The sequence below is a fragment of the Neoarthrinium moseri genome (genome assembly GCF_022829205.1).
Source record: "Neoarthrinium moseri strain CBS 164.80 chromosome Unknown scaffold68_Wmoseri_CBS_16480, whole genome shotgun sequence".
Classification (NCBI taxonomy): Eukaryota; Fungi; Ascomycota; class Sordariomycetes; order Amphisphaeriales; family Apiosporaceae; genus Neoarthrinium; species Neoarthrinium moseri.
Window position 1 is genome coordinate 1 of NW_026055182.1, and position 24775 is coordinate 24775.

At 51.8% G+C, this 24775-nt stretch overlaps 9 protein-coding genes across 9 annotated transcripts; 4 read left to right on the forward strand and 5 right to left on the reverse strand.

Annotated features, from left to right (window-relative positions):
• Window positions 1–1374, forward strand: JN550_011426 (uncharacterized protein; the record flags this gene model as incomplete). The annotated part of the gene is made up of 2 exons (XM_049309789.1): window positions 113–533; window positions 608–1374. Coding segments are annotated over 2 exons (1188 nt in total), but the record flags the coding sequence as incomplete, so codon positions are not given.
• A 661-nt stretch (window positions 1375–2035) lies between these two features.
• Window positions 2036–2578, reverse strand: JN550_011427 (uncharacterized protein; the record flags this gene model as incomplete). Its single annotated transcript, XM_049309790.1, has 2 exons — window positions 2036–2232; window positions 2464–2578. 2 exons carry the CDS (start codon window positions 2576–2578, stop codon window positions 2036–2038), a joined length of 312 nt encoding a protein of 103 aa, XP_049166534.1.
• A 1421-nt stretch (window positions 2579–3999) lies between these two features.
• On the forward strand, window positions 4000–6282 carry JN550_011428 (uncharacterized protein; the record flags this gene model as incomplete). Its single annotated transcript, XM_049309791.1, has 2 exons — window positions 4000–5900; window positions 5970–6282. The coding sequence occupies 2 exons, from the start codon at window positions 4000–4002 to the stop codon at window positions 6280–6282; spliced, it is 2214 nt and encodes a 737-aa protein (XP_049166535.1).
• A 758-nt stretch (window positions 6283–7040) lies between these two features.
• On the reverse strand, window positions 7041–7648 carry JN550_011429 (uncharacterized protein; the record flags this gene model as incomplete). Its single annotated transcript, XM_049309792.1, has 3 exons — window positions 7041–7104; window positions 7157–7341; window positions 7397–7648. The coding sequence occupies 3 exons, from the start codon at window positions 7646–7648 to the stop codon at window positions 7041–7043; spliced, it is 501 nt and encodes a 166-aa protein (XP_049166536.1).
• A 1058-nt stretch (window positions 7649–8706) lies between these two features.
• On the reverse strand, window positions 8707–10871 carry JN550_011430 (uncharacterized protein; the record flags this gene model as incomplete). Its single annotated transcript, XM_049309794.1, has 4 exons — window positions 8707–10424; window positions 10480–10581; window positions 10635–10663; window positions 10717–10871. The coding sequence occupies 4 exons, from the start codon at window positions 10869–10871 to the stop codon at window positions 8707–8709; spliced, it is 2004 nt and encodes a 667-aa protein (XP_049166537.1).
• Window positions 10872–12485: 1614 nt separating this feature from the next.
• JN550_011431 (uncharacterized protein) lies at window positions 12486–14187 on the reverse strand (the record flags this gene model as incomplete). The annotated part of the gene is made up of 3 exons (XM_049309795.1): window positions 12486–13255; window positions 13350–13930; window positions 13985–14187. The coding sequence occupies 3 exons, from the start codon at window positions 14185–14187 to the stop codon at window positions 12486–12488; spliced, it is 1554 nt and encodes a 517-aa protein (XP_049166538.1).
• A 3383-nt stretch (window positions 14188–17570) lies between these two features.
• On the forward strand, window positions 17571–19309 carry JN550_011432 (uncharacterized protein; the record flags this gene model as incomplete). Its single annotated transcript, XM_049309796.1, has 4 exons — window positions 17571–17599; window positions 17658–17856; window positions 17905–18533; window positions 18598–19309. 4 exons carry the CDS (start codon window positions 17571–17573, stop codon window positions 19307–19309), a joined length of 1569 nt encoding a protein of 522 aa, XP_049166539.1.
• Window positions 19310–20206: 897 nt separating this feature from the next.
• Window positions 20207–21072, forward strand: JN550_011433 (uncharacterized protein; the record flags this gene model as incomplete). Its single annotated transcript, XM_049309797.1, has 2 exons — window positions 20207–20547; window positions 20604–21072. The coding sequence occupies 2 exons, from the start codon at window positions 20207–20209 to the stop codon at window positions 21070–21072; spliced, it is 810 nt and encodes a 269-aa protein (XP_049166540.1).
• Window positions 21073–21546: 474 nt separating this feature from the next.
• Window positions 21547–23353, reverse strand: JN550_011434 (uncharacterized protein; the record flags this gene model as incomplete). Its single annotated transcript, XM_049309798.1, has 5 exons — window positions 21547–21736; window positions 21826–22007; window positions 22065–22628; window positions 22683–22830; window positions 22884–23353. The coding sequence occupies 5 exons, from the start codon at window positions 23351–23353 to the stop codon at window positions 21547–21549; spliced, it is 1554 nt and encodes a 517-aa protein (XP_049166541.1).
• Between the last annotated feature and the right edge of the window lie 1422 nt (window positions 23354–24775).

Here is a 24775-nt window from a genome sequence, read left to right on the forward strand (position 1 = left end):
CCCCCCCCCCCTCCCGTTGGGGGTGAAAGGGCTGGTGGTTCGTTCGACGTATACATAAATAACATGTACATGTCATTTTCCCGGCCATGGCTAACACGTCATCCCACCCCAGGTCGACTTCAACGTCCCCCTCGACGCCGACAAGAAGGTCACCAACAACCAGCGTATTGCCGGTGCCGTGCCCACCATCAAGTACGCCATCGACAATGGCGCCAAGGCCGTCGTCCTCATGTCCCATCTGGGCCGCCCCAACGGCTCCCCCAACGCCAAGTACAGCTTGAAGCCCGTCATCCCCGAGCTCGAGAAGCTGCTGGGCAAGAGCGTCGAGTTCGCCCCCGACTGCGTTGGCCCCGAGGTCGAGAGCATCGTCTCCAAGGCCGACAACGGCCAGGTCGTCCTCCTGGAGAACCTGCGTTTCCACATTGAGGAGGAGGGATCCGCCAAGGACGCCGACGGCAACAAGACCAAGGCCGACAAGGCCAAGGTCGACGAGTTCCGCAAGGGCCTGACCAAGCTGGGCGACGTTTACGTCAGTGAGTCAACCCCCCTTAGAGCTTATGCTCTGATCCTCTTGCCTCTGTACGCCTAGTGCTAAACAGAAGCCCAGACGATGCTTTCGGCACTGCCCACCGTGCCCACTCATCCATGGTTGGTGTCGACCTGCCCCAGAAGGCTGCTGGCTTCTTGATGAAGAAGGAGCTCGACTACTTTGCCAAGGCCCTCGAGTCCCCCAAGCGACCTTTCCTTGCCATCCTCGGTGGCGCCAAGGTTTCCGACAAGATCCAGCTCATCGACAACCTGCTGGAGAAGGTCAATGCCCTCATCATCTGCGGTGGCATGGCCTTCACCTTCAAGAAGACTCTCGAGGGCGTCAGCATCGGCAACTCCCTGTTCGATGAGGCCGGCTCCAAGACCGTTGGCCAGCTCATGGAGAAGGCCAAGAAGAACAACGTCAAGGTGACCCTGCCCGTCGACTACGTGACCGCCGACAAGTTTGACAAGGATGCCAACACTGGCTCGGCTTCTGACAAGGACGGCATTCCCGATGGCTGGATGGGTCTGGACTGCGGTCCCGAGTCCATCAAGCTCTACCAGGAGGCCATCGATGGTGCTGAGACCATCCTCTGGAACGGCCCAGCTGGTGTCTTTGAGTTCGAGAAGTTTGCCAAGGGAACCAAGGCCACCCTCGACGCCTTCACCGGCGCCGTTGCCAAGGGCAAGATTGGTATCATCGGCGGTGGTGACACCGCTACCGTGGCCGCCAAGTACGACGCCGAGGACAAGTGCAGCCACGTCTCCACCGGTGGTGGCGCATCTCTCGAGCTTTTGGAGGGTAAGGAGCTGCCCGGTGTCACTGCCCTCAGCAGCAAGTGACTCGTTGAGGGGAGCAGTACCAAGCTTTAGAAGAGCGGGAAAGCCACCGAAGTCGATTGTATGGGTAAAGGCCGGAGCGGCAAGAAACATAGCCTCGGGGACCATTGGAATGCATGGGTCATGAATTTGTGACCAGCTAGGGTCGGCCCGTTGATTGGTGCGGCAATGAATGTGCTCAAGTACCACCTGCGTAGATTGGGTAGCACGATTAATCGCAGTATAGAAAGGAGAACAGACAGACGAAAATAAAAAGTATCAAATAGCCACTGTATACGTCCCAGGTTTCAACGTCTCTGTTGCAGATCACTCTCTATGATGGGAGACTGGCTTTGCATGGATGCGATTGAGGACCGTCTATGTTGATGTCTATGATCCCGCATATGCCGCCGAACGTAACAAAACCCTTGGCTTATCATCAATCATCAACAGCCGAAACATCGATCGGTTCACGGCCATAGAGCTAGCACGATCCCAAAGTCGTTAAGGGACCAGAACCTCGGGCTTGTCCGGGTGGGAGTCGCCACCACTGCCGTCTCTATCCCCTTTCGTATCACCCCATTTCCCGGCAGCCAACTGGTCCGCACCGCTGTTAACATCGAAACAAGGGACGGGGTTGAAGAAATGGGGTTCATTTCGTTCACATCGGCGCGGCGGGGCCACCCTATCTCCTCTTGGCGGCCTCGACCTTCTTCAGCTCCTCACGCAGCTGCGCGCTGAAGTCGTCCGACGTGTCGTCGTCGTCCCACGACTTCTCCCACAGGTGGTTGTCCCCCTTGCCCTCGCCCTCGGTCGCGGCGCTCGCAGCCCCGGCCGCGGCTTGTTGCTGGGCGGCGGCCTCGGTCTCGGAGGCGGGCCAGTCTGCAAGGGTTGGGGGCTCACGTTAGTCTTTTGCTTCTGTTTACGTGTGTTATGTGTCTCTCAGTGGGTGCCAAATGACTGGGGGCCGGATCTCGCGTGGCGCAGGTGGGAGAGCAGCTCGAGGGAGGCGATGGTCACATGAGGGGCAGAGGGAGAGAGTTAGGGTAGTCCTGGGGTATGAGAGGGGAGGTGATTGCCCAAGCTCAGGCGGACGGAAGCAGGCACACGTACCCTCCACTGGAAAGTCCTCAAACTCATCGTCCTCCTCCAACGCGGCGGCGGACTTCTGTGCGGTCTGGGGCTGCTCGGGCTTCTCCGCCGTTGTGGGTTGCTTGTCGGCGGCCATGGCGAATGATGTATGAGTGTGTGTGTGTACGTGTGTGTGTGATCCAGGTGTGTGGTGTTCTTGCTCGTTCGCTTCTGATGTCTCTTTGACGGGCGGATGGGGTTCGTGGGGGGGGGACTAGTCGCAGAGTGAAGACGTAAGGCGTCGGTATCGTCAGATGCAGATGGCGTTGGTTGACCGAGGATAGCGGAAGATTGAACTTGGATGACGAGGCTGTTGTCCGGTGAGGCTGCACACTGAACACACACAGACAGCTGGCGGTGGCCGAAGCTCCCAGAAGCAATGGAATGGAATCGCAGCGGGCACCCAGGGCACCCAGGGCCCCCAGGGCACCCTAGGCCTTAGTTAGCGGCGGCCCAGCAGATCCAGGCGCGTGAGGAAGCTGGGGCCAAGCCGCCCGCAGGGTGTCGGTGAACCTATGCCCAGGTGGCTTTGGCGGGCGTGAGCCGCATTTGTGCCCCGCCGATGATTTACAGCGCTAAGATATCCGGGCCTGTTACGGCGTCACACGGCCCCCAGACATTGTTACGCCGCTCACCTGCATGTGCAATGGATCCTTCTGGTAGTCGGGCAACCAGCTACACCTGTCAGCTACACCGGCGCAATCAGTCTGGTCGTAGTCATAGAGAGCAGTGGCCTTTCATCCTCTCGTTCGTCACACCCCGCCGGCGCGAGAAACAGTGCAAGGGGGCTGTTAGTTGGCTCGCTCGCTCGTCCAGTCGGCCGGATGAGATTTCTTTGTCCAGCTTTAAATGTACCGTGCAGCCGTACATACACTGGCAGCCCTTTACCTATCTGCGCCATCTATCGTTCTCCCCATTTTGCTTTTCACAGGGGAAGAGCGCGAGCGCTGCGAGGATAGGAAACTCAATGAGCTCTCACTCATTTTCCCGTGATTCCTGAATCAGACACATAGACCCGCCCCTTGACTCGATGACACGGCGCGGCTCCGCTGCAATCCGTAACCGCCATCGCGGGGCTTTTGTCCCGGTTGTTCTGCCTCACCGTGAGAAATTCCCGACGTCATCCTACGTTGGAACTACCTCTTGGAGGGGCCTTATAGCGATTCATTTGCCTGCAGGTTTTCTACATTCGGGTCTACGATACACTACATTCCTATATTTCACTTGCAGGCACCCCGGCACAACACCTTTGTAGCGAGGACGATCCTCAGTAACTCGCCATCCTCGCCTAGTCCCCGTCGCACTCGACCTGTAAGCACGGAGTTACCGGGCACTTGGAACGAGGAGGACCCTTGGCCCCACCACCCACACCTGCACTAACGCCGGCATCAGCCCTGAATTTCAGGCATTGATTGTAATTCTCATCAGCAAGGGAAGAAACTTTTCATCTTTGGTCCTGCTGCAGATACCTGCGTTCACAAGCTCGGGTCTGGTTTTGGTTGTGGCAAAGACGCTACAATGAGCAGGCTCAGCGGTTGGCTTCGGGGGTCGACCCCGAAGACGAGCACCTCTCCAAGCCCGGCCGGGTCTCAGACAGACCTACGGGCGGCCGAAATGGCCAATATCGAAGATGCCATGACGAGTGCCTCCAAGATCATGAACGATGACATTGATGGCGCCGAGGAGGACTTGCGGAAGGGGTCCTCGGCATTTCACTCGTTGGGCCTTGGCATCACGACGTTCATGCGCAGCGTCCTGGGTTTCGAGAAGGAGATCATGACCGAGGCCAGCAATAGGTTGAATGAATGCGAGACCGTCGCCTGGAACGAGCAGAAGAAAGCCCAGAAAGACTCCGAGAGTCGCATCTACCCACCGGGTAGTGAGTACGCTCTCATCCATGCCGAAGCCCAATTGATGGGAGCCATGGTGGCCGTACTTCATGAGAGCTTGACCGAGGCCATCAAAGGATTCATGAAGCTGAGGAAGGCTTATATCACACTGGACGGCCTCATGGAGTCCGAGGCTGCTTACCTAAAGCAGAAGGGGATTCAGCTGAGTGCAACCAAGGATGAGCTTCCGCCCATGCCGGATATTGCAGCGAATGCCAAAGAGCAGAGCAATGGCGAAGACGCCGATCTTGAGTTCGTCGAGGCGCCCGAAACCCTGTCGGGAACAGAAACTCCGGCGCAATACGAAGGACACCTGGTCAAGGAGAGCGATGAGGCAGAGAAGAAGCTTCAGGGCCTGTCCATCAATGGAAACGGGGACTTGAAACAGGCCGGTGCTAAGGGAGACACTCCAACATCTTCGACTTCACAAAGCCAGAGAGATCTCGGACCTGATTCGGACGTTTTTACAAATCCCGTTGACGTCTTCGTTCATAGTGGTGCAAACATGTGCTTTGGTATTCTTCTGTTGATGATATCCATGGTCCCTCCCGCATTCTCCCGCCTCCTGTCCATTATCGGGTTCAGGGGCGATCGGGAGCGTGGTGTCAAGATGCTATGGCAAAGCACTCGGTTCAACAACATCAACGGAGCAGTAGCTGGCCTCGTACTCTTCGCCTACTACAACGGGCTACTTGGATTTGCCGATATCCTACCTTCGGAAGAAGACGCCGAGAATGGCGCCATAGTGGGCTACCCCAGACAAAGATGTCAGGAGCTCCTGGCTACCATGATTAAGCTTTACCCAGAATCGCGCCTCTGGCGCCTTGAGGAAGCTAGAGGCTTGTCGAATAGCCGCGACATCCCGGGTGCTATTGCCCTTCTCCAGAAGAACACCGACTCCAAAATGCGTCAGGTGACTGCCTTGAATAACTTTGAGCTTTCACTCGATACCATGTACGTTGGGGACTACAGCGCTATGCGCGACAACTTCCTTCGCTGCATCGAACTCAATGACTGGAGCCATGCTCTGTACTACTTTCTGGCAGGATGTGCTGAGCTTGAACTTTATCGAACTGCCTTCCACGCCGAGAAAAAGGACGATACTCAGATTCAGCTCCACAAGAAGAAGGCGGAGGAACTTCTCCGCAAAGCTCCAACTGTCGCGGGGAAGAAGCGCTTCATGTCGCGGCCGTTACCCTTCGAACAGTTCGTGCAACGCAAGGTGCAGAAGTGGGAGGAACGCGCCAAAGACCTCAAGATTGATTTCGCCGACGCTGTTGGTGTAAGCCCAGTCCAAGAGATGGTGTATCTATGGAACGGCATCAAGAAGATGCAGCCTCACGAGCTCGAGCATTCTGCTGCCATGCTCACTTGGGACCGACTCACCGCATCGGATGAAGCTCAGACACGTATAAAAGCCGAGAAGGATGAGAGTGCTGTGAGAGATGTTTGTTTGGCCGCTGTTTATCGGGCTCTGGGTCGGCTTGAGGAGGCCACAGCTCTATGCGAGGAGGTGTTAGCTATCGATAAGTGAGTACTCCGATTTTCTTCTGCAGATCGCCAATATGAGTAGAGCTTATGGTACTGACATAGCAACAGGCTTGCATTCAAGGGTGCGACGAAAGACGATTACGCCCAGCCAGCCGCAACCTACGAGCTGGCCGTGCTCGCTTGGGTGGAGGTGCAGAAACCCGAGATGAGGCAGACGGTCGACGACGAAAAGTCAGCGGACGGCGAGAAGAAGGAGATAGAAGATTGGCGCCGCAAGAAGACGGATGAGTGTCAAGCTTGGCTTGATAAGGTCGCCAAGTGGGAGGCTTATGTGCTAGATGCTAGAATAGGCATGAGGGTCCAGACGGGCATGGATACTCTGAGATGGTACAAGAGGGAGAACGGTTGGGACTCTGTATAGGGATTGAAGGCACGAGAAAGAAGAGCAGAGAGGAATCATCGCCTGCTTGGTTTACAGGCACTTTGACGGCCGGCATGTGTGATAAGAGGTCGAAGAGACACGCAACGGACTTGGAATATGGTATAGAGGCGTTCGGCAACCTTGAGTTCGAACCCACGCAAGAAGGTAGAGGGCGTCGGATGGCAACAAGGACAGCTCAGTGCATAAACCTGTATTCATGGGCCTTCGGCGCTCTACCGTGACTTTTGCCAAGAAAGAAAAACTCAAGTTCATCCGCTTTCGTGACTGCGTATCATCGCCACACCAATCATATCAGTCTTGGGTTGACGATGGAAGTATGCTGCTCCGGTGCGGTGCGGTACAAATTACTTCACCATAGCCTCCACGCTTCTGATTTCATTGCGAGCCTGCACCAACATTGAGTACTCTCTCCTGCGCTCCACACAGAGCCTATAACTGAAGTCACTGTTGCCAACGTCCTTTCAAGCACAGGAGACATCAAAATGTAAGAAGGGAGGGCAGCTCGGAGCTGGACACCAATGCCGGTTTCAGCTTATCATGGCACAACTCTGCGAAGTCAAAGGAAAAAAAGAAGAAAAAAGAGGGAAAAGAACTACAGTCGTGAGGTTCACATTGTGTCTGACTATATGGGATTGTACGGTTATTTAAAGAGAAATTGCGACAGCAATATTATTTATACATATAGTAATGCCTGATTTAATTATATTCTTGAAAGCTTTTTACCCAACTGGGGCGCCTCATGTGACACAGCGCACAGTAGCCGTCATACCGCCAAGAATTGTTCGAACCGGGGCAATCGGGCTGTTCACACATTAGTTCAGAGCTCGGATTACGCCATGGTTGCCACACTTACGCAGATCCGGCGATAGTCGCCTTGGCCCCTTCTGGTTGCCCTGCCAGTTGTGAAGGCTGCTGAGACTTTCTTTCGTGATCGTGATCGTGATGAGGCGGCGTATGATGAGGAAGCGACGGATGATGAGAAAACGTCGTCTTGTCGTTGGCGAGTCGCCGGAAGCTCCTGGCGAGAAGAACCCTGTCCTGTGGGGGGTTGATGCAACAACCCCATTCTTTGCTCCTGATGGAGAATCTGAACCAAATCATTCTCATTCTGCCGGTATTGGGTGCGAGTCTCCGAAAAGTTTCCATGAAGTCTCGGGTGCGTCACAGTCGTCCATTCTTCCGGGGTCTCAGAATCCACCTCTAGTATAGTCGCCCTCTCCAAAGCCGGAGTACCTTGAAGTCCCCTGGAATAATCAGAGGTCAAGCGGTGAGGCCCTATCTTGATGGGCTCTGTTATCAGTTTGCGGTTCGGTTCCGCTTGCATGAGCCATGCAGTCAGCGCCATTGTGAACATCAGCGGCAGCTCGCGGAGGATGATGACGACTTATCCACAAAAGAGCAAGTTGAAGAGTACACACGCAGAGACCGCCGATACAGAGGATAACCAATCCCCAACTCGAACAAGTGCAGTACCAAATCCGCGTAGGTGAGCGCTGTTGGAGTTCAATCTCGCAATGTGTCTTACCCGTTTGAACGGTGATGGGCCACTGGGTAGTGGCAGTTGTCTGTCTCTCAGAGAGTCGCAGCCTGGGTAGTTCCAATCATGCTACCGCACGTGAGATTCAACAGACAATACTATACATTGGAGGTGCTTACGTTTTCGCACCATTCGAGTGCATCTTCCCACTGAGTCCACCATGATGATCTCAGGGCAGCCATGGCTACCCAGATACCAAACACTACCAAGGGGAAGGTGAGAATAGTCACAAGCGCCATGGTCGTGCCCGTCAGGGAACATTGTCGCCATTATGTCGCCAAAAAAAAAAATTTGTTCGGAATCAAGACAAATGGAGAATGAATCCATGATCTCAATGTCATGTAATTCCGGGAGGATGCAGGTAGGGCTGGTGTGGATGCACTAGATGTATTCCTGCCAATCACTGCACCGTCAGGCTCTGGCGCCAGCAGGATGTGCGATTCTGATGTCGCACCATGAATTATGCTGCCTCGATCGCCGAACTCAATAGAACTGACTTCACGGAAGGCCATGCGGGCTCGTTCAAGATGCTCTGCCACCTAGCACGAGGTGAGAAGAAGCCGCGATGAGGTTTGCTTGGCAATTTTGTTTGGTGAGCATTCTCGAGTACTCCGAGCGGTAGAGCTGTCCAAGCCACCAATGGCTATTCGTCAATATCACCACAGCCTCAACGAAGAGCAGGCGGGGGGGAGGGAATGGCGCATGGCATGGCCCCCAAGGAAGCAGTTGAAGCCGAACCTCACAATACCCCATCAGGCAGAGTTCGACAAGAATTTTTAAATAGTTTGCTCTATCAGCGTCGACAAAATTATGTTAATTCTTCCAAAATGCTTCTAGAAGGTCGTCGAGGGATTGGGAGGTATGACCTAATCGACATCATGGCTTTCTCGTTCTCGTGTAGGTGCATTTGACAAGGGGAACATGATACTGGTCGGAAATCCCGATCTTCTTCCCCTAGTACGTCCTCGAGGCCCTCTGCGACCAGACATTGACCGCGGTGATATCAGCTCACTTTCAGCGTAGCCCAGGTCACTAATTGCATCCATCTCCTCCAGTTCTGCTTCCATTGATGTTGGCGGGGTGGCTTCGAACACAGATTGAATATCGCCATGTGGAGAGAAGCCGCTGAACTTCCATTGCAGCAATGTATTTCTGCTCCGTCTCGGTGGCTTGAGCAAGCCACGCCGCTCGATGTAATTGATAAGCAATAGCACTGGGAAGTTCACAACCCGGATACAGAAAACGTTGATCGTGTGAAAGAGCCGTGGTGTAATAAACGGCTTCAGGGGAAGCAGGGTGAGTAGAGCTAAGATATTGAATGGCGGTGTGTAGGCGAATATTGAATCACTCTTGACACCGGCGAAAGTCAACACTGCACGGCGGAACTGAACCTCGGCAGCAGCGTCAGCGATGATGTGAGAGAAAGTATTGGTGAGAAGGGCGACGAGGATGGTGAGAAATAGCGTATTGCCTAAGAAGGCGAAAGCCGTCATGAGAGCAGGACCCAGGATGGGATGAAATTCGCCTGAGCGACTGAATCCTGTTCCGTCCAATCCGAACCAAATCCACAACAGCCATTTGCAGATTGTTATCCAACCTGGTGATAGTTCAGGGTCAATACTGCTGTTGAGCCACATTAAAGCGAGCAAGAACCCCGTGAAGCACCATAGAGCCAAAAATGTCACGAGGGTAAAGTCCTTCATCATGGCGTGGATCGAAATGAAGACGAGGTTGTCTGGCAGAAGAGCGAAAGCTGCCCGCGTAAGTAGAACCGGAGCCGCGGTACACAGAATATGAAGTCCGTACCCATCCGCAACCCTCGCCGCCGATACATCATAGTTTCGACCAACTGCGTAAGCGCAGAAGATGAGGATAAAAGTAACATCAAGAAACGACCACAAGGTTTGGGTATATACTTGCCACCCATGTTCAATGACAGCAGCAAACTCATTGACTATCCAGCCGGTAGTATAAATTATGAACACACATTCGTAAATTGATATTTTTGGGCTGCTGCGAGCTGACATTGTCAGTACGTAGAGGATAACCACTACAATAAACTGAGTAAGCTCCATGACGCTACGAACCCTTGGAACCGAGAGTCGCGTGTGAGGGAGCAAGGGTGCTTGTCGAGGATCATAGAGTGCTATAGGCCGGTACTTGTAATGATCAGGGAGAATATCGATGAAGGATATCGCGGTGTAGACAATTTCACCTCCGTACACGGCATTGATAACCCTCTGGCAGGCAAAGGAGCTGATGAATACTTTGCTCTCCGAAATGATGGCTAGCTCGAGTGCCGTAAGCTTGCGCTCGTGGCCATCGCGTCTCTGTATCGGCCATTGAGGATGCCGATATTCTTCTTCAATCTCGGCAGGCGCACCTTGAAACGGGTCGAAGCCATTGACTAGAATGTGAGTCAAGAGCAAGAGGCCAATGGGACCAGCATGGTCCTCATTGAAGCGCCGCAAGATACGTGCCGCAACCAACTCACACAACGAAGCACGGGCCGTATTGACTGTGTGGTGAGCGGCATTCGATTGTTCTCGCAAGAACTGTATTCGGTTTGCCAAGAGGCAGTAGACTTCAGGGCATGTTTAGCCAAGAATATGTGACTTAGTAAGGCCATATATCCTTACCAATAGATGGATCATCCGCATCATATAAGCGGTTGACGAGTGGTCGTACTATGACGACATTGAGTCTTGGTCCTCTAAGCTCATTGAGAGTGTAGGGATCGTCTAGACTAGTATTAGCAATGCATTCCTTGCTGTATTGCATCAACGGCCCATACCAAGCGTCGATATTATAAGTCTCCGTATTCTAACAGAAGAGTCAATCAATTATGTTGGAAACGAGGCGTGTGAGTTAAGTACCGGTGTATAGTCTTGTAAACGCACGGCTCGTCGTCGTCTTCGAGGCTGTCTGGGCTTTGCGTGCCCAGAAGAGCCTCTACCTCACCGAGACGGTCATCTGTCTCGGTCTCATGGTGAATGGATGTCTGGTCAAATTGTGTCCCAAGGATACTCATTTTCTAGACCTCGAGATGTGATGAGGCATGTGAAGTCTAGTGAATAGTCATTACAAAAAGACCTCATCACACCAGGAGGCCTCACCAGCGCCAATCAAGACCGCAGATCCACAGCGCACCAGAGCTTGGCAAAAGCCGGTCGGAACTCTAACGAAAAGTCACGTTACTACATCATAATTCTCCGAAAGTAAGCTGAACGATGGTAATCGCCATATCTCGTAAATTTCACATGTTAAGCCACTCAAGTGACAGGAACACCGATTGCTACGCTCGTCCGAATTGACTGAGCATAACTGGCTTACCAACAAGAAACTTTCGTCGCAGTGGCTTTCCGCCCGCTCTCCAGGTCCAGCTCACTAGACTCGAAATGGCCCACGGTGCTTCGGTTACTGTCTTCGTATCGATAAGAGCCCCTGTTTCATTGGTGCTATGTACCTAGGAAGTTTGTCTGACAGCTGAGGGAGGCGAGAGGCACTCCTGAACATACAAGCTTATGTGTCCAACTCGCCCCGAACTCAAGAGCGATTACTAAATACCAAACCACCCAGTGTGCGAATGCGAACTGCATCTAGCAGCCTGTCACACTCCATGACTTCGCAGCTGCTCCGATATCACCATAATGGTCACTGAAGCCGTATGACGTAACCTGATTGGAGCAGCCAGCATCGCTATAAATCCTCAGCTTGCATCCGACGTCGGCAAGGTTCGTGTTCCAATTAATCTGCAATGCATCAGCCTCTGAATTGTACGCTTGGTTTGATGATTATTTTTCTGCCTTGATCGGATCTCAACCCTCCCACACGGGCGGTCAAGTCTTGGTGGTGATGATACATAGGCCATAGTATGGACTTACATCGTCTGTTTTGGCACATGGAACAGAGAACTTGGTGCATCCCCTGTTGTTAGCCCCACTATAGTGAATGGAGTGTGCAGTAGCGGAAGGGCACCAGTAGTCGAATTCCCAGGCTTGCGCCCCAGCGACTGCGAGCAAAATGGCTGCTCCAGTGACTTTCATGTTTGCGGCTAGGGGGGTTGTGAATATCTTTTGCGGCTGTTGAAATGCGGTTTCACAAGTATCTTGAGTTTCCACTGGCTCCGGTATCTTGGTTTTCGGAGGCTATGGTGTCGTGGTATCATTTATATTTATATTAACAAAAAAGTTTACTTTGGCTCCGTTGCGGCCATGCAATAACCCGTCTTATATCTAAGAAAAGACTCGGTCCATCAACAGTTGCCTTGCAAGTGATGTGGCGTATTTCATCTATATAATCCTGCGAGCATAACGTGCGTGCCTCGAAATTTGCAGCCGAGTTAGGCTAAAAATATTACCATCGGGTACACGTACCGAACTGCACTGGCCAGCCGCACTTTTAGACTGAACTGATTGGACATCGACGAGATCTAGTAAATTATTTCTCGTAAGCACCCATTCCACTTCTAGCTAAATCTGACAACAAATCTTTGAAATAGTTTGCGTCTCAATGGTAGCCTTGCTCACTCACTCCCTTGTAGTTGTGAGATCATGACGGATGGCACATTCTTCCATCTTCCATGATTTCCCATGACTCACTTCCTACACCTACAGTAGCATAGAATAACTCCTCAGCGTCGTACCTATTTTTTTATACCTAGAAGTTTCTCGTAATTCGAACCCCAAAAGACCTCTTGGAAGTATGGCTGGCGGAAATCCCCCTCGTTCACGTATGACCCGCTGCCTGGGGTGATAGCTTCCAACAACGGCATAATATTGTTGGTGAGTTTATCTTGCAATGCAACATTGTGCTGCCAGGCAGCCGTAAAGTTAAATGGCACGGTCACCACTGCGTGTACCAGTGCATCACGCCAAGCTGGGTTGACAGAACTTGTCGTGTTGCTACCGTGGGGGCCGACGTTCGTTGCAACCCCTACCCAAACAACATTCTGTTCAACGATCTCCCTCGATGTGTTCGTCAAAGTGATATCAGTGATAACGCTACGAGGAATCAGCCTCCCCGCGTACTGTGAGCCCCCTATCTTGATCAATCCGTAAGGAAGGGGTCCGAAGAAAGTATTGTAGTGGTCGTAATAGCTGTCTGATTCGGTGAAGAAGTTGTAATGCAACAGACCTAGGGCCTTGACCTCTCGTATGAAAGGACCTACTATGCCCTGTACTTGAGCTTTCGATTTGTTGTAGGCTGTCACTGGTGACATAATGAAGTAAGATTTCGTAAATGTGTAGACAACCATAGTTCCGGCATCCACAAGTCTAGGCAACATGTCATGGAAAACTCTAATAGCGTTGTAGAAGGTTTCCGGGTCATTCTTATCTGCGAGGAAGATCAAAAATGCGCCACCCACTTTGGAGTCAGCATGCGCTTTGACTGTTAGAGAAGTCACGACGCCGTCTGAGACACTGCGTTAGTAATGTGCAGAAGAAATAGCTCTGAAGTGAAAGATGGAGAAAGGCATAAAAAGAATTGGGTGATGCATAAAACTTACAAGTGCTGGCGCCGCCGCCGCTGAGTGCCCAGAATAGGTCTTCATTCTCTTTTCGGCTAGCCGTTACAAATGACCCGTTCGACAAGACTATTTCCCAGGAGAGTGCATTGTCCGCTGCTAGACCGAAGCTGGTGCTAAGCGCGGAATGACCACCTCCCTGCGTATAGCCTCCAGCAAGGCCAACTGTAGGACATTCACCACCGACTACAATAAGTCCATGTGCCTTGCCAACTTCCATGGCTTCAAATCCTTGGATGCCTGCACCAAACTTCATTGCCTTCCCAGAATAGCCCACAGAGCTGAAGTCTACAACTTCGATACCTTTCAGATAGTGGGTCCACACGGAAAGAGAACCAGCACCGGTGGATCTTCCCAAATAGTCGTGGCCTGTATTCCGGATCACGAAACGAATATTTTTCTCTCTGGCAAAGTTGACTGCAGCTTGGACATCTTCCACGGAAGAGGCGTTGACTGCGTAGCGTACGTAGTTTCCCAATTGGCATGGGATTTGCCTTGGTTGAAATGGGTCACAGCTATTGTTGGCAAAGAACGGTTGCATCACCGATGACGAAGAAGACAGACTGGAAATATTGTCAGTATCGCAGACAACGGTTGGCTATATGGTACAGGCTTACTGCAGCAATTCGCTACGCCACTGTTGCTGTAGATCTATGCAATCCTTTGCGTTATAGTTGGGATCATGACACGGTGATCCTATTGGTAAAGTCTCGATCAAGCGACCTCCAACAGTTTCGTTCAAAGTGTTGAAATCAGCACTTGAAGGCCAACATGTGTCGCTAGGGTAACATTTACAAGCAGCGGCATCGACTGTAGCCATAGATGCTACAACTGACAGCAACAGGAAGAACTGAGTAAAACAAGCCATTTAGTCGCGCCGTCACTAATATAATTGGGAGAGTACCACGGCGGTGGAGCGTTTCATTGTCATGATGCATGAATTGGGAAACCGTTGACATATTAATGGAAATGGAATGATGTTGTCAGGACAATATAATGTTTCCGCCAGGCACGACTTAATGAAACCATTGCCATTATCATGGCCGATGCATGTGCCAAATACTACCACCTACTCTTATGGTCTATTGAACTTTATGAGTGTCATGATAACAATTCATACATAGAAAAGCACATCAATGCTGTCTCTAGAACCCAGTGTGGCACTTGGCTAATTTGTCAGTCGTGTTTACTTCGAACCACACTTGTACACGATAAGGGCAACAGCGAAGTGCATTCCATGTTTGGACAAATGCTTGCTTGCGAGAGGTCAAGGGCGTGGATACAAACATGGGACGAGTTTCTTTATCATCCAACTTTGCCAAGAGAGCGGGGTTCGGCTCTCAAGCTGCAAATATTTTGCTACTCGGTGCTTGGAAGCAAAATGTGGAAGGTGTGCTAGGGCTTGCGGAAATGGATACCAATTCGTTCTAGAAATAGGCGGTCTCTTAATAGGAGGGTCGAAGTCATTCAATCACAAGCGATCAATGTCTCGATCATATAGAGACATTTCAAGCAAGGCACAAGGGCGCCAGCTGCATACGCATTTGGAACTCAACCCAAACTTCCCTAAACTTCGCGATATGTTTCGGGTCCTGGTGAGCTTTGCGACTCTGGAATTTTAGGTTTTATAATACGACTAATTTGCATTATTTATGCACTGCATGACCCATGCTCTCCAGCGTTAAGCTTGCACGGCTTACAGATCTCTGCGATAGCGTGTAGTTTGACACTTCGGCGGCGCCTTGATCAAATATTGGCCAAGATTCCAACGCATTGCTGGATGGCACCTCTTTCACATATGACCTTGCATAGAACTTGAGACATATCTTGTACTAAATATCAACGAACTGATGACGCCTTTTGGATAAGTGGCCTGCTCTAGGCTCCGTCTAACGGCACTAATTCCCGGGAAGCCGGCACTCATTTTATGAAAAGTAGAGATGAGTTGCATTTCACTTATATATAATTTTAACACCCTAGTCAGAAGATTGACGGTGAAGTAATTCATGAATCAATACACCCATATGATCGCTTGTATGGTGTAAAGCATCTGCCATATTCGTTATTAATGCGCTAGCTCCCTCACGTTTTCGCAAGGTAAATGAATCTTCAACTGAATCAGCTCACTACGTGATTATCTTTTTCTACCAACGGCTTGCCACAAGTCTGACGTTTGCATGCGCGCCAGCCTACTCTCTTCAAATCGATTCCTCGGTGATATGTCTCGAGGTTTCTATGATTCCAGTAGGCATTGAATACATCTAAGCCAGCCGGTAAATCGACAGGATGCTACGCCATTCTCAGAGATCTCTCTGTATCTTAAACACAACAAGAATTTGCTGTTTGTTATCAAGAGTGTAAGATTGCGAACAGGACACGAAGAATGATGGTGAAAAAGAAGGGCCATACTCCAGGGTTACCTTGGACGCGATGCTCTGGCCAGGTTGTGATCAGACGACAGAGCGACGAATAGAACGCTGGTAGGTATTCTACTTTGATTTGATAGACTTTGTATCTTTTTGTAGCGTACAAGTGGTGGCTCCTAATGAAGCTGTGCGATGAGGTGATCATCAGCAAATCTATGGATGTCCGCCTCCGCCAAGCTTGCTATACAGGCTACGGGTCTAGACCCGCATTGTGACCATCCAGGCTGGCGGTACTGCTTGCTATTGCTGGAAAATAAGGCTCCTTGGCACTCAACTTCAGGGAAGATGGGGGAGAGCCGCACTAGCCATGCATATCTTAGCTCCTGGGACAGATTGTACCGACTGTCATATAAAAAGGCATGCATTAAAGTATTGACCCAAGTGCTCCATGCCGATAAATGGACTCTATATCTCAAAGTGAAGCCTACGGATGCTAATGGAACTGATATGATCCATAGTGCAGTCATGTATGGAACAATGATTGTTGACCAAGTATCAGCTTTGATAGAACCGTCGTTGGAGGCTCGCGCAAGGTACTCAGAGGACAAAAGCAAAGAAGGAAGCGTGCAATTGCGACTCGTAGTCCCCGCGCCTGCATACAAACTAGTGGAAATGGCTTGAGACAATGAGACTCCAGGGGACCTGTGAGTGAGATGCTAAGGGAAACTAAGCACCACCAGCCAGTCAGCAATCAGACGCTTAGGATTCAACGAGCTTCAGACTCGGCCCGTGAGGGCGAACGCTATTATAGCAGGCTTATTATCTGCTCTGTAGGTGTGCTTCCTCCGCGATAGGAGAATGGTACAAACACTATTTAGGCTTTGATTGGAAGGATCGTTTCACCACCGAACCGCTGACCTGGTACTCGGGTTGCTTGCCGTCAGGAACCCCAGAATACTTGGGTGCTAACTCCACTATTGTGACAGCTGCCTAATCATCCATCATTCACGACTTCATGTCAAGTGAACGCCCTCTCGGGGATTCTGGGGGAAGTGGTAAAGCGAGCCGACTAGTCGCCAAGCCCGGATCCGTATCCGAGTTAGCTCGCGCACGGCAGAATTTCTATTGGTGGAATCTGGGGAAGCTTGGCTTCCAGCCAGTAAACCTGGGGGTGGGCGTTCTTATCCACCTTTTGGACTCCATGCGCTGGGGTTTGGCTAAGGGGAGGCCGTCCGAGATTGGCTCCAACGACTTTTTAATTCGAAGGACCTGGTCCGGACCTAGAAAGCCCATCTCGACGACACAACCGGCCCGCAATTGTGGAGGACGTGAGGAGTCCACCATCGGTATTGGGGGTTGGGGATTGTGGGGTCCCCATTCAGACTGGTCTTCGCGCAGAAGAATCGTGGAGAAACAGCAGACAGCAACTGAGGGTTGGCGCCGGGGCTGGAGCATTTGCCTCAGCAAGCCTTCCCAGCAAGCGAGTCGAGCAGGGTGTGGTAGGTCTAGATGCTAACTCCGTACAATCACCTGATGGAATTGAGTTATCCAATCTTGTGGTTGGACAGCTGAACCCATGCCGATAACCCCAGACAGGGTCTATCATAGTTCCGTATTCCTGGGATCCAATCGCCGGGGTCTCTGACAGGGACATTTATATTCTGCATGTGCTCCTTGACCCTTCACACTCCCTTTTCCCTCTTCTTCTCTGCTTCTTTCAACTACGCAACCGTAGTCCATCAGTCTTTCCTCTGAAGGTGGCGATAGGCTCCTTTGCTGAACTTCTTTTCTCTCAGACATCAGCAGAGACAAGCTTCGGCTTGCCAGTCGGACCAATATGCCGACCAAAGAGAGAATCTATAACTGGTAGGTTCCCGCTCAATGCTGGAGCATAACAGCATGCGAACTAATAGCGCCCGAATAGGTACATCTGCATGGTGGCGGCCATGTGTATGGTGCTCTACGGCTATGACGCCTCGGTGTTCAACGCTGCGCAGAACTCGGACAATTGGCTGAAATGGTTCGGCTTGGACTCGAAGGCCGATACATATCTAATTGGTCTCGTCAACACGGCTTACACTATTGGTGCAATCGTTGCTGGTTGGTTCTTCGGTGGTCCTATTGTACGCCAACGTATTCAGTTGGAAGGCCCAACATGTTGACTCTTTTAGGCTGACCGCTTCGGTCGTCGAACCGGTATGGGCATCGGTTGTTTCGTGACTATCATCGCGACATTCATGCAGACATTCGCTCCTTACCACAATATCGGCTGCTTCATCGGCGGCCGTGTCCTAATTGGTCTGGGACAGGGTATCGCTTTGACCGCTGGCCCTGTATACATCAATGAGATGGCGCCGGCCGAGATCCGTGGTACAGTCATGACCTTCTGGCAACTAAACTATTCTGTTGGGTCTTTCATTGCCTATTGGATTGCCTATGCCACTGGCATATACAAAACCAGGCTGGGAGACTGGGACTGGCGAATGGTCGTCATATTCCAGATGCTGGTCCCGATCATTGTGCTAGTGCTCCTCCCATTCCTGCCTGAGTCACCCCGTTGGTGGGTAAAACGCCACAACAATATTGACAACGCCAGAGCTGCTCTCCGGAAAATCCGCCACACTGAGCAAGAAGTTGAGGATGAGCTCCTTGCCATTCGCGAAGCTATCGAGTTTGAGAAAGAAGCCGTCGGTGCCTCATATTGGGCTTTGTTCAAGGATCCTTCTATTCGCAAACGTCTTTACCTCGCTTTCGCAATCAATGTCGGCCAGCAGCTTACTGGCCAGGGCACATTGAACAGGTGAGTCGCATAGAACACGATGATTGACTATCTCTTGAAATATAACTAACTAACCGTTCTCTAGTTACTCGAGCGCGATCTACAAGCAAGTTTGGAAGGAAAAGAGCACCATCGATCTCATCAATGCTCTGAATGCCACCTGCGGCATCCTCTTCACCTTGAACGCTGCCTGGACTGCTGACAGATATGGTCGAAGATGGCTGCTGATGGTTGGTGCTTGTGGAATGGCATTGGCCATGATGCTCGTGCCAGTCGTCGGCCAAACCACACCAACTATCAACGGTGTCAAGTCTAACTCGGTGGGAATTGCCATCGTTTTCCTGCTCTTCGTCTTCACCTTCTTCTACAAGCCATCATGGGGAGCTACTGTGTGGATCTGGACTGCCGAGGTGTTTTCCGTCAACGTCCGTGCTCAGGCTGTGGGAATGTGCTCCCAGATGCAGAATGTGGCCAACACTATCTTCCAGCAGTTCTTTCCCGCATTCCTTGCGAATACGGGACTGAAATGTCTCTTCTTCTTTATGGCTGTCAACGTCTGTCTTGCCGCCTTTGTCTTCTTCTTCCTGCCAGAGACGAAGCAAGTGCCGATCGAAGAGATTGACGTGCTTTTCGGCGGTGCGAATCATGTTGAGAAAGGTGGAAACCTACTTGGTGTTCCGGACGCACACCATGCTACTACCGCCCCGACCGCTATGAACCATGATGACATTGAGAAGCAGGAACCTGAAATTCAACAGGCAGAGCGCGCGCCCGATGCCAAAGAGATCAAGATCTAGTCAGATGCCATGAGTGTCATTGAGACTTGTGTGACGTGGCATGATTCGATGATCGTTGGATGGTGAGCTTGGAGCGGATATATAATGAGACTTTTCCGCTAGCAATGACGAGCAATGCATAATCATAAATGGGCCCTTCAGGCAGCTGCCTGTTTCGTGTTGATCCTACTATCATGAACACGTACTGATGCGATAAAAAAGGAACCTAGTTACTTCGTAGTTCTCTCGTATCTCCCCATATGTGAAGGCATCTATCACCTGCAGATTTAAGTCCTTGGCAAGCCACAGACTGGCTCATATGTTCCCTTAGCGCATCGCATGACATGCATTTTGCATGCAGAAACCCCCACAGGATTAGCTGTCGGACTACTAAAGCCGGTTAAAATATCTACAAAAGCATTACCTCTTCTTACGTCGCCTTGAGCCGACGCCGCCTAATTTGACACCAAAACCCCTGTTCAGGGCAGGACGTGTGCCACTCAACGATACTGTTTGTTAGCAAGATGCGCTAGTCAATGGCCTCAGTATAGTTTAGTAAACCGCCGCTGCATCATAGAAATAGCAATGCGTAGCAGCTCTTTCACGATTATATAACTATCTATCTATCCCATGTGCACAGCGAAATTCCGGTGCGCTTTAGGTGCCGGACCTGAAAAGCTTCTACGTCGAACTCGTACAATGCACGGTTCGACAACGGTGATCTACTTAGTCTAAGTAAATATGGAGCTTGGGGAGCTGCCTTGATTGGCTTATGCTTTCGGTTGGCCCACCACGGAGATTGTCCAACCTCGTATTGACGAACATGCATTGACGAATTATTTCAGAACACTTTGATGTCAGTGACTTCACCTCTACAAAGTTCCCCTTCGCCATTCACTGTGAAGCCATTTGAAGATCATGAAGTTGAGTGGATTTCTGTGCGCGGTCGCCTTCGGGTCGGGCGGTTTGGCCGCCGAAGAGATATTTTACGACACAACCTGGGCCGGACCGGTACGGATGGCGGAGCGATTCAACGGCACGGCCGGGGGGTTTGATCGCGTGGAGGCCACGCTTGTCATGCCACAGCTCGATATCCCGGCGAGGCCGCATCAGCAATCTGATGAATACACGGCTGCCTTCTGGATCGGTCTAGGGGGCTTCAAATCCTCTCCAGCAGCGCTCTCGGGGTTGTGGCAAGCCGGGGTGGTCATGTCTATCCGGAACAACGGTTCCACGGAGTATAAAGGCTTCTACGAGTGGTGAGTTCTTTGACTCCTGTGCTTGAAAACGGGCTCTCAGGTTAACGCTATACTAGGGTACCACTGGACCCAATTGATCTGAACTCCACCGAACTCTCTCTATCTGTTGGCGACCACCTCCAGGTAATTATCACCACTGCAGACAACGGGATGTCCGGGTCCATTGCCATGACGAACCTCAACACCAGCCAGACATTCTCGCACAGCCAGGCTGCGCCGACGACATGGCGTGGCCCTACTTGGCCAGCACTGGGAAGTTCAGCTGAGTGGATTATGGAAGCGGGCACTTATGTCAACGGCCCGCGGTACGTGTTTCCTGACTGGCATAACGCAACATTCCTTGGGGCTAAAGCCTGCTATAATGCCGACGGAACCTGTTATCCTCCTGTGTCAGCGGACAATGCAACGCTGAACCAGATGACAGCGGTTTATTGGAATGATACGCAGACATTGTACACAGAGTCATCTGTCGAGGGTGATCTTGTCACAATAGAGTATGTAGAGAAGCCAATGGTCTTGGGATGAGCCAGAGAGTATGAGATCTTGACGGCAGATAGTGTGTATTGGAAACCGTAAGCCACATCTCGCGCACCCTGATCCAGGTGGCACTCCAAAAGACCATAACGCTGCATTTCACAACTCGCACCAACCTTCAGAGCCCGACGTTAGGGGTCAGCCACAGACAGTTGCAGAACTCAATGGCATTTCGTCATTTCTCAGGAATAATGGGTTTCGCGGTTGCCGAGACCACATTAGAATCTCCCACAGAGTTGTCACATTAGCTGGAAGTTTCTCTTGAGAAGATAAGAAAACAATGCCATAAACTATATACCGTGAAGAGAAACAAGATCTGTCTTGATATGTACAGTTCTACCACCGTCCCCGCTTTATTGGCATCGCCATCTACCAATTTAACTTCTGATGCCTAGAGTCTAGATATCTAGAACCCTGTATATCATACCCAACATTTTCTTTCAACGTTTCCAACCCCTGGTGAGTCTACAGACACTGGGAGTAGTAGTCGTTGACCTTGGTGCAAGTCGCGCCGCTGACGCATGTAGTTGCCCCTGTCCAGCCGATGCCACCACACTGAGCATATTTTGCGGCGCCGGCGCCGGTTCCACTGGTCGTGGTGGTGCTCGGGGCAGTTGTTGTAGTTGTCGGCGAACCGCCATTACCTGAACCGGAGCTAGCACGGTCAGGTGTTAGGATTTCATGTGCTGCAGGATTCAGATCACCATCCCCTGAGACGTGAGACTATGAACACCCCTTACTTACCTGCTGAAAGTAGAGCCGATAGGACCAAACTTAATGTTAGAGTAGACCACCGTGGATGAGCCCTGGTTGGCTTCAACATCGGCGGGGACGCCTGACGTGGTAGGGCAGCTTCCTCGAGCGGCACCAGGAGCGGTGGAGTCGACAGGGTAGGTCGAGTCGAGCCAGAGCATGTTGGCAGCGTGCTATGAGGATCAATGTTAGTTTCCCACAGACTCCCGGTAGGCGGTAAGACAACTTACGTCATCCCACAGAGACATGACCAGAACCATAGGCTCAGCCAAAGCCTTGCCCATCTGAGCCAGGCCGCCCTTGGTGGCGAAGTCGTTGGTGTCGCCAAAGGCAGTCTTCTGGGCGGAACAGTAGTCTGCGGTGATGGAGTTACCAGAAACCCCAGCAATGGTGCTCTCAGAGTTCGGCACGACCTTGCCGTTCTGGACATAGAACCGCTTGATCTCGGAGAGCTCACCGCCTTCCTGGAGAAACTGTGTTACAATGGTAACCTTCTTGGAGCTGTCAATGGTGAAGCCAGAGCCGGGCCCGTAAAAAGTCTTGTTGCCCTGGCGGTAGCTGTTGAAGTCGCAGCCATCAGGGTCACAGTCACCAGCATAGCGATCAGAAGAGTATGTGCCGCCGCAAGCATCACCCTCGCAGGAGTGGTAGCCGATGTCGGTGCAAGGGTGGGGGGTGTATGCTGTAGAGATGCTGTTGGCCTCCCAGATATCCATCTCCGAGCAGCAGGCGCCGAGACCACCGGTTCCGGCATTGGCATCGTTCGAAGCTGGCTCCCAGCCCTCGGAATTGGCCTATTGTAGTGTCAGTAACAGCCGGCATAGTATAACAGGCTGCGGTCGACTAACCTTTCCGTTGATGAACTTAACATCGCTAGGGCATTGGGAGTCACAATATCCAGTGCCGTACTTGGCACCAGCCTTGTTGGTAGGGAACTCGCTCAAGCCACCGTCCTCAGCCATGGAGACGAAGTAGACTGCACCGTTCAGTCCGCATCTTAATCGTAAAGTCAGCTGCCGCCTCGTGGGAAAATGGGTTGAAAAACTCACCCAAGCTTTGAAGCATCAACATCAAATGTAAACTCGTTGCCAAGGAGAGTAAAGGTCTGGTATTTGGTGTCGGAGGCCATCAAGTAAAGACGACTGCCAATGTTCTTGCTGTATGGGCCATCCGTGACAAACTTGAGCGACAAGGCATTGCCACTGGTGGTTACACCGTAGGTGCCACTGTAGTCAGCACCGTCGACACAGCAGTTCTTAGCACATGTCTCGCCATCAGGGCACAGAGTAGCGTCCCATTCATTGCCGGAGTAGCAGTTGGTGCTGCTCTTTACATCGTGAGTCCATCGCCAGTTAGCGTCAACGGTGACGGATCCTGCCTTTGTTGTACAAGAGCCGCCAGCCGCGCACTGGGACCAGGACAGAGAAGGGTGCGTCTCGGTCGTGAGAGTGCAAGCCTGCTGGGCGCTGACTGCGGCAATGAGCGCCGAGGCGGCAGCAATCTTCGAGTGAACGTGCATTTCGGAAGTCGGTCGTCTGCCTATGGATTTGCGAGGAAGAGATTGGACTGGAAAGAGGCGAGGAGTGGCTGAAGAAAGGAGACCTCTTGTTGAACTCTGGAGGTGTTGTTATATAGATTTCCGCTTCTCCCAAGTGGTCGATCCCCTTGCCCTCGCTCATCCCTCAGTCGCTGCCCAGCCACCCATCCCGGATCCACGCAAGGCACCATGATTGAGAACTCATGACCATGACAGTCTTTCCGGAACCCCAATTTGGAGAAACCACGTCCGGGTGGCGGCCCGGCCAGACTCCTCAGCGCCGCGAGTGTCCCCAATACGACTGGGTGACATGCTGCAAGCCATTGGCGTCACTCGCCCTGGAAGGCGTTCTCCGCGTCTTGGAGAAACAGGTGTGCTGCTGGGGAACCAATGAGGCATTCGGGAAAGGTATAGTGTACACGAAGAGCCTCCGGTATTGCAGCAGCCACACACGGCAGCCCACGGGGCACCGATGTCACTTCGCGCCGGCGGAGCGGGTGGAAAAATGATCGAGCGCATTGGTCTAATAGAATGTAGTTCCCCAAGTAGGAAAGGGGCAGGATGGCAGGACGCCTGGTTATTGGAGGCTTTTTGCAGGGGTTCAGAACTCAGAACGGAGGGCATCTGCCGAGTATCACCTTAACAGGTGGATCGGTTCCCCGAGTCTGAGAAATTTGGAAGGGTCACATCACATGGGACCATGAGGCCGGATGTCGGTTCGTCCATGCATGACCCTCGTCTACGAAGCGCTGTGCCTGGAATCTGCGGTTGCTCAACCTGCCTGCGGGTGTCGAGATCGTCGTTTCACCGCATAGAGGTGGGATGGAATTTGGAGATGAATCGCCTCTACCCCCCAGAGAGTCCCCAGATTGCAGGGTTACTCCACAGACCCCCAAGTTGACAGGTTCCGCTCCCCACACAAGCTTGGTGAGCCGGCGCTGCTTCCCGCCTTGGGTTTCTGGACCCTCTAATACTCTACCCCAGTGCCAGTCGTTTCGATACTGAGTGAGAACCAGTATCGCAGGTGCACGCCACGTCAGTTCTATTGCACTCCGCTTAGTCAGTTGAACCAATGGATTGACCTGAAAGCTTGAATTTCGGCAGTACAGTGCGCTCCATAATGAACTGACAGCAAAGTTTTGGCCCCAGCTGGTGCAGATTCCTGGGTCGCGGTAGTGCCGGACGTCGGGGTCGTACACTCGCCCACTCGCTATTGGACGTTGTAAACTGCAAACCAGGAACCCAAAGTTCAAATAAATTGCCCTACCTGCTCAAATTAGACGCAACCTGGGTCTTGGTAATGCCCCCACGGCGGGCTATCACTGATTAATTAGATACTGCCACTGTGGTGTGGGACCCCTTCACGTCCTCATGTCATCCAGAATCGTCCCAGAACGCCCGAGG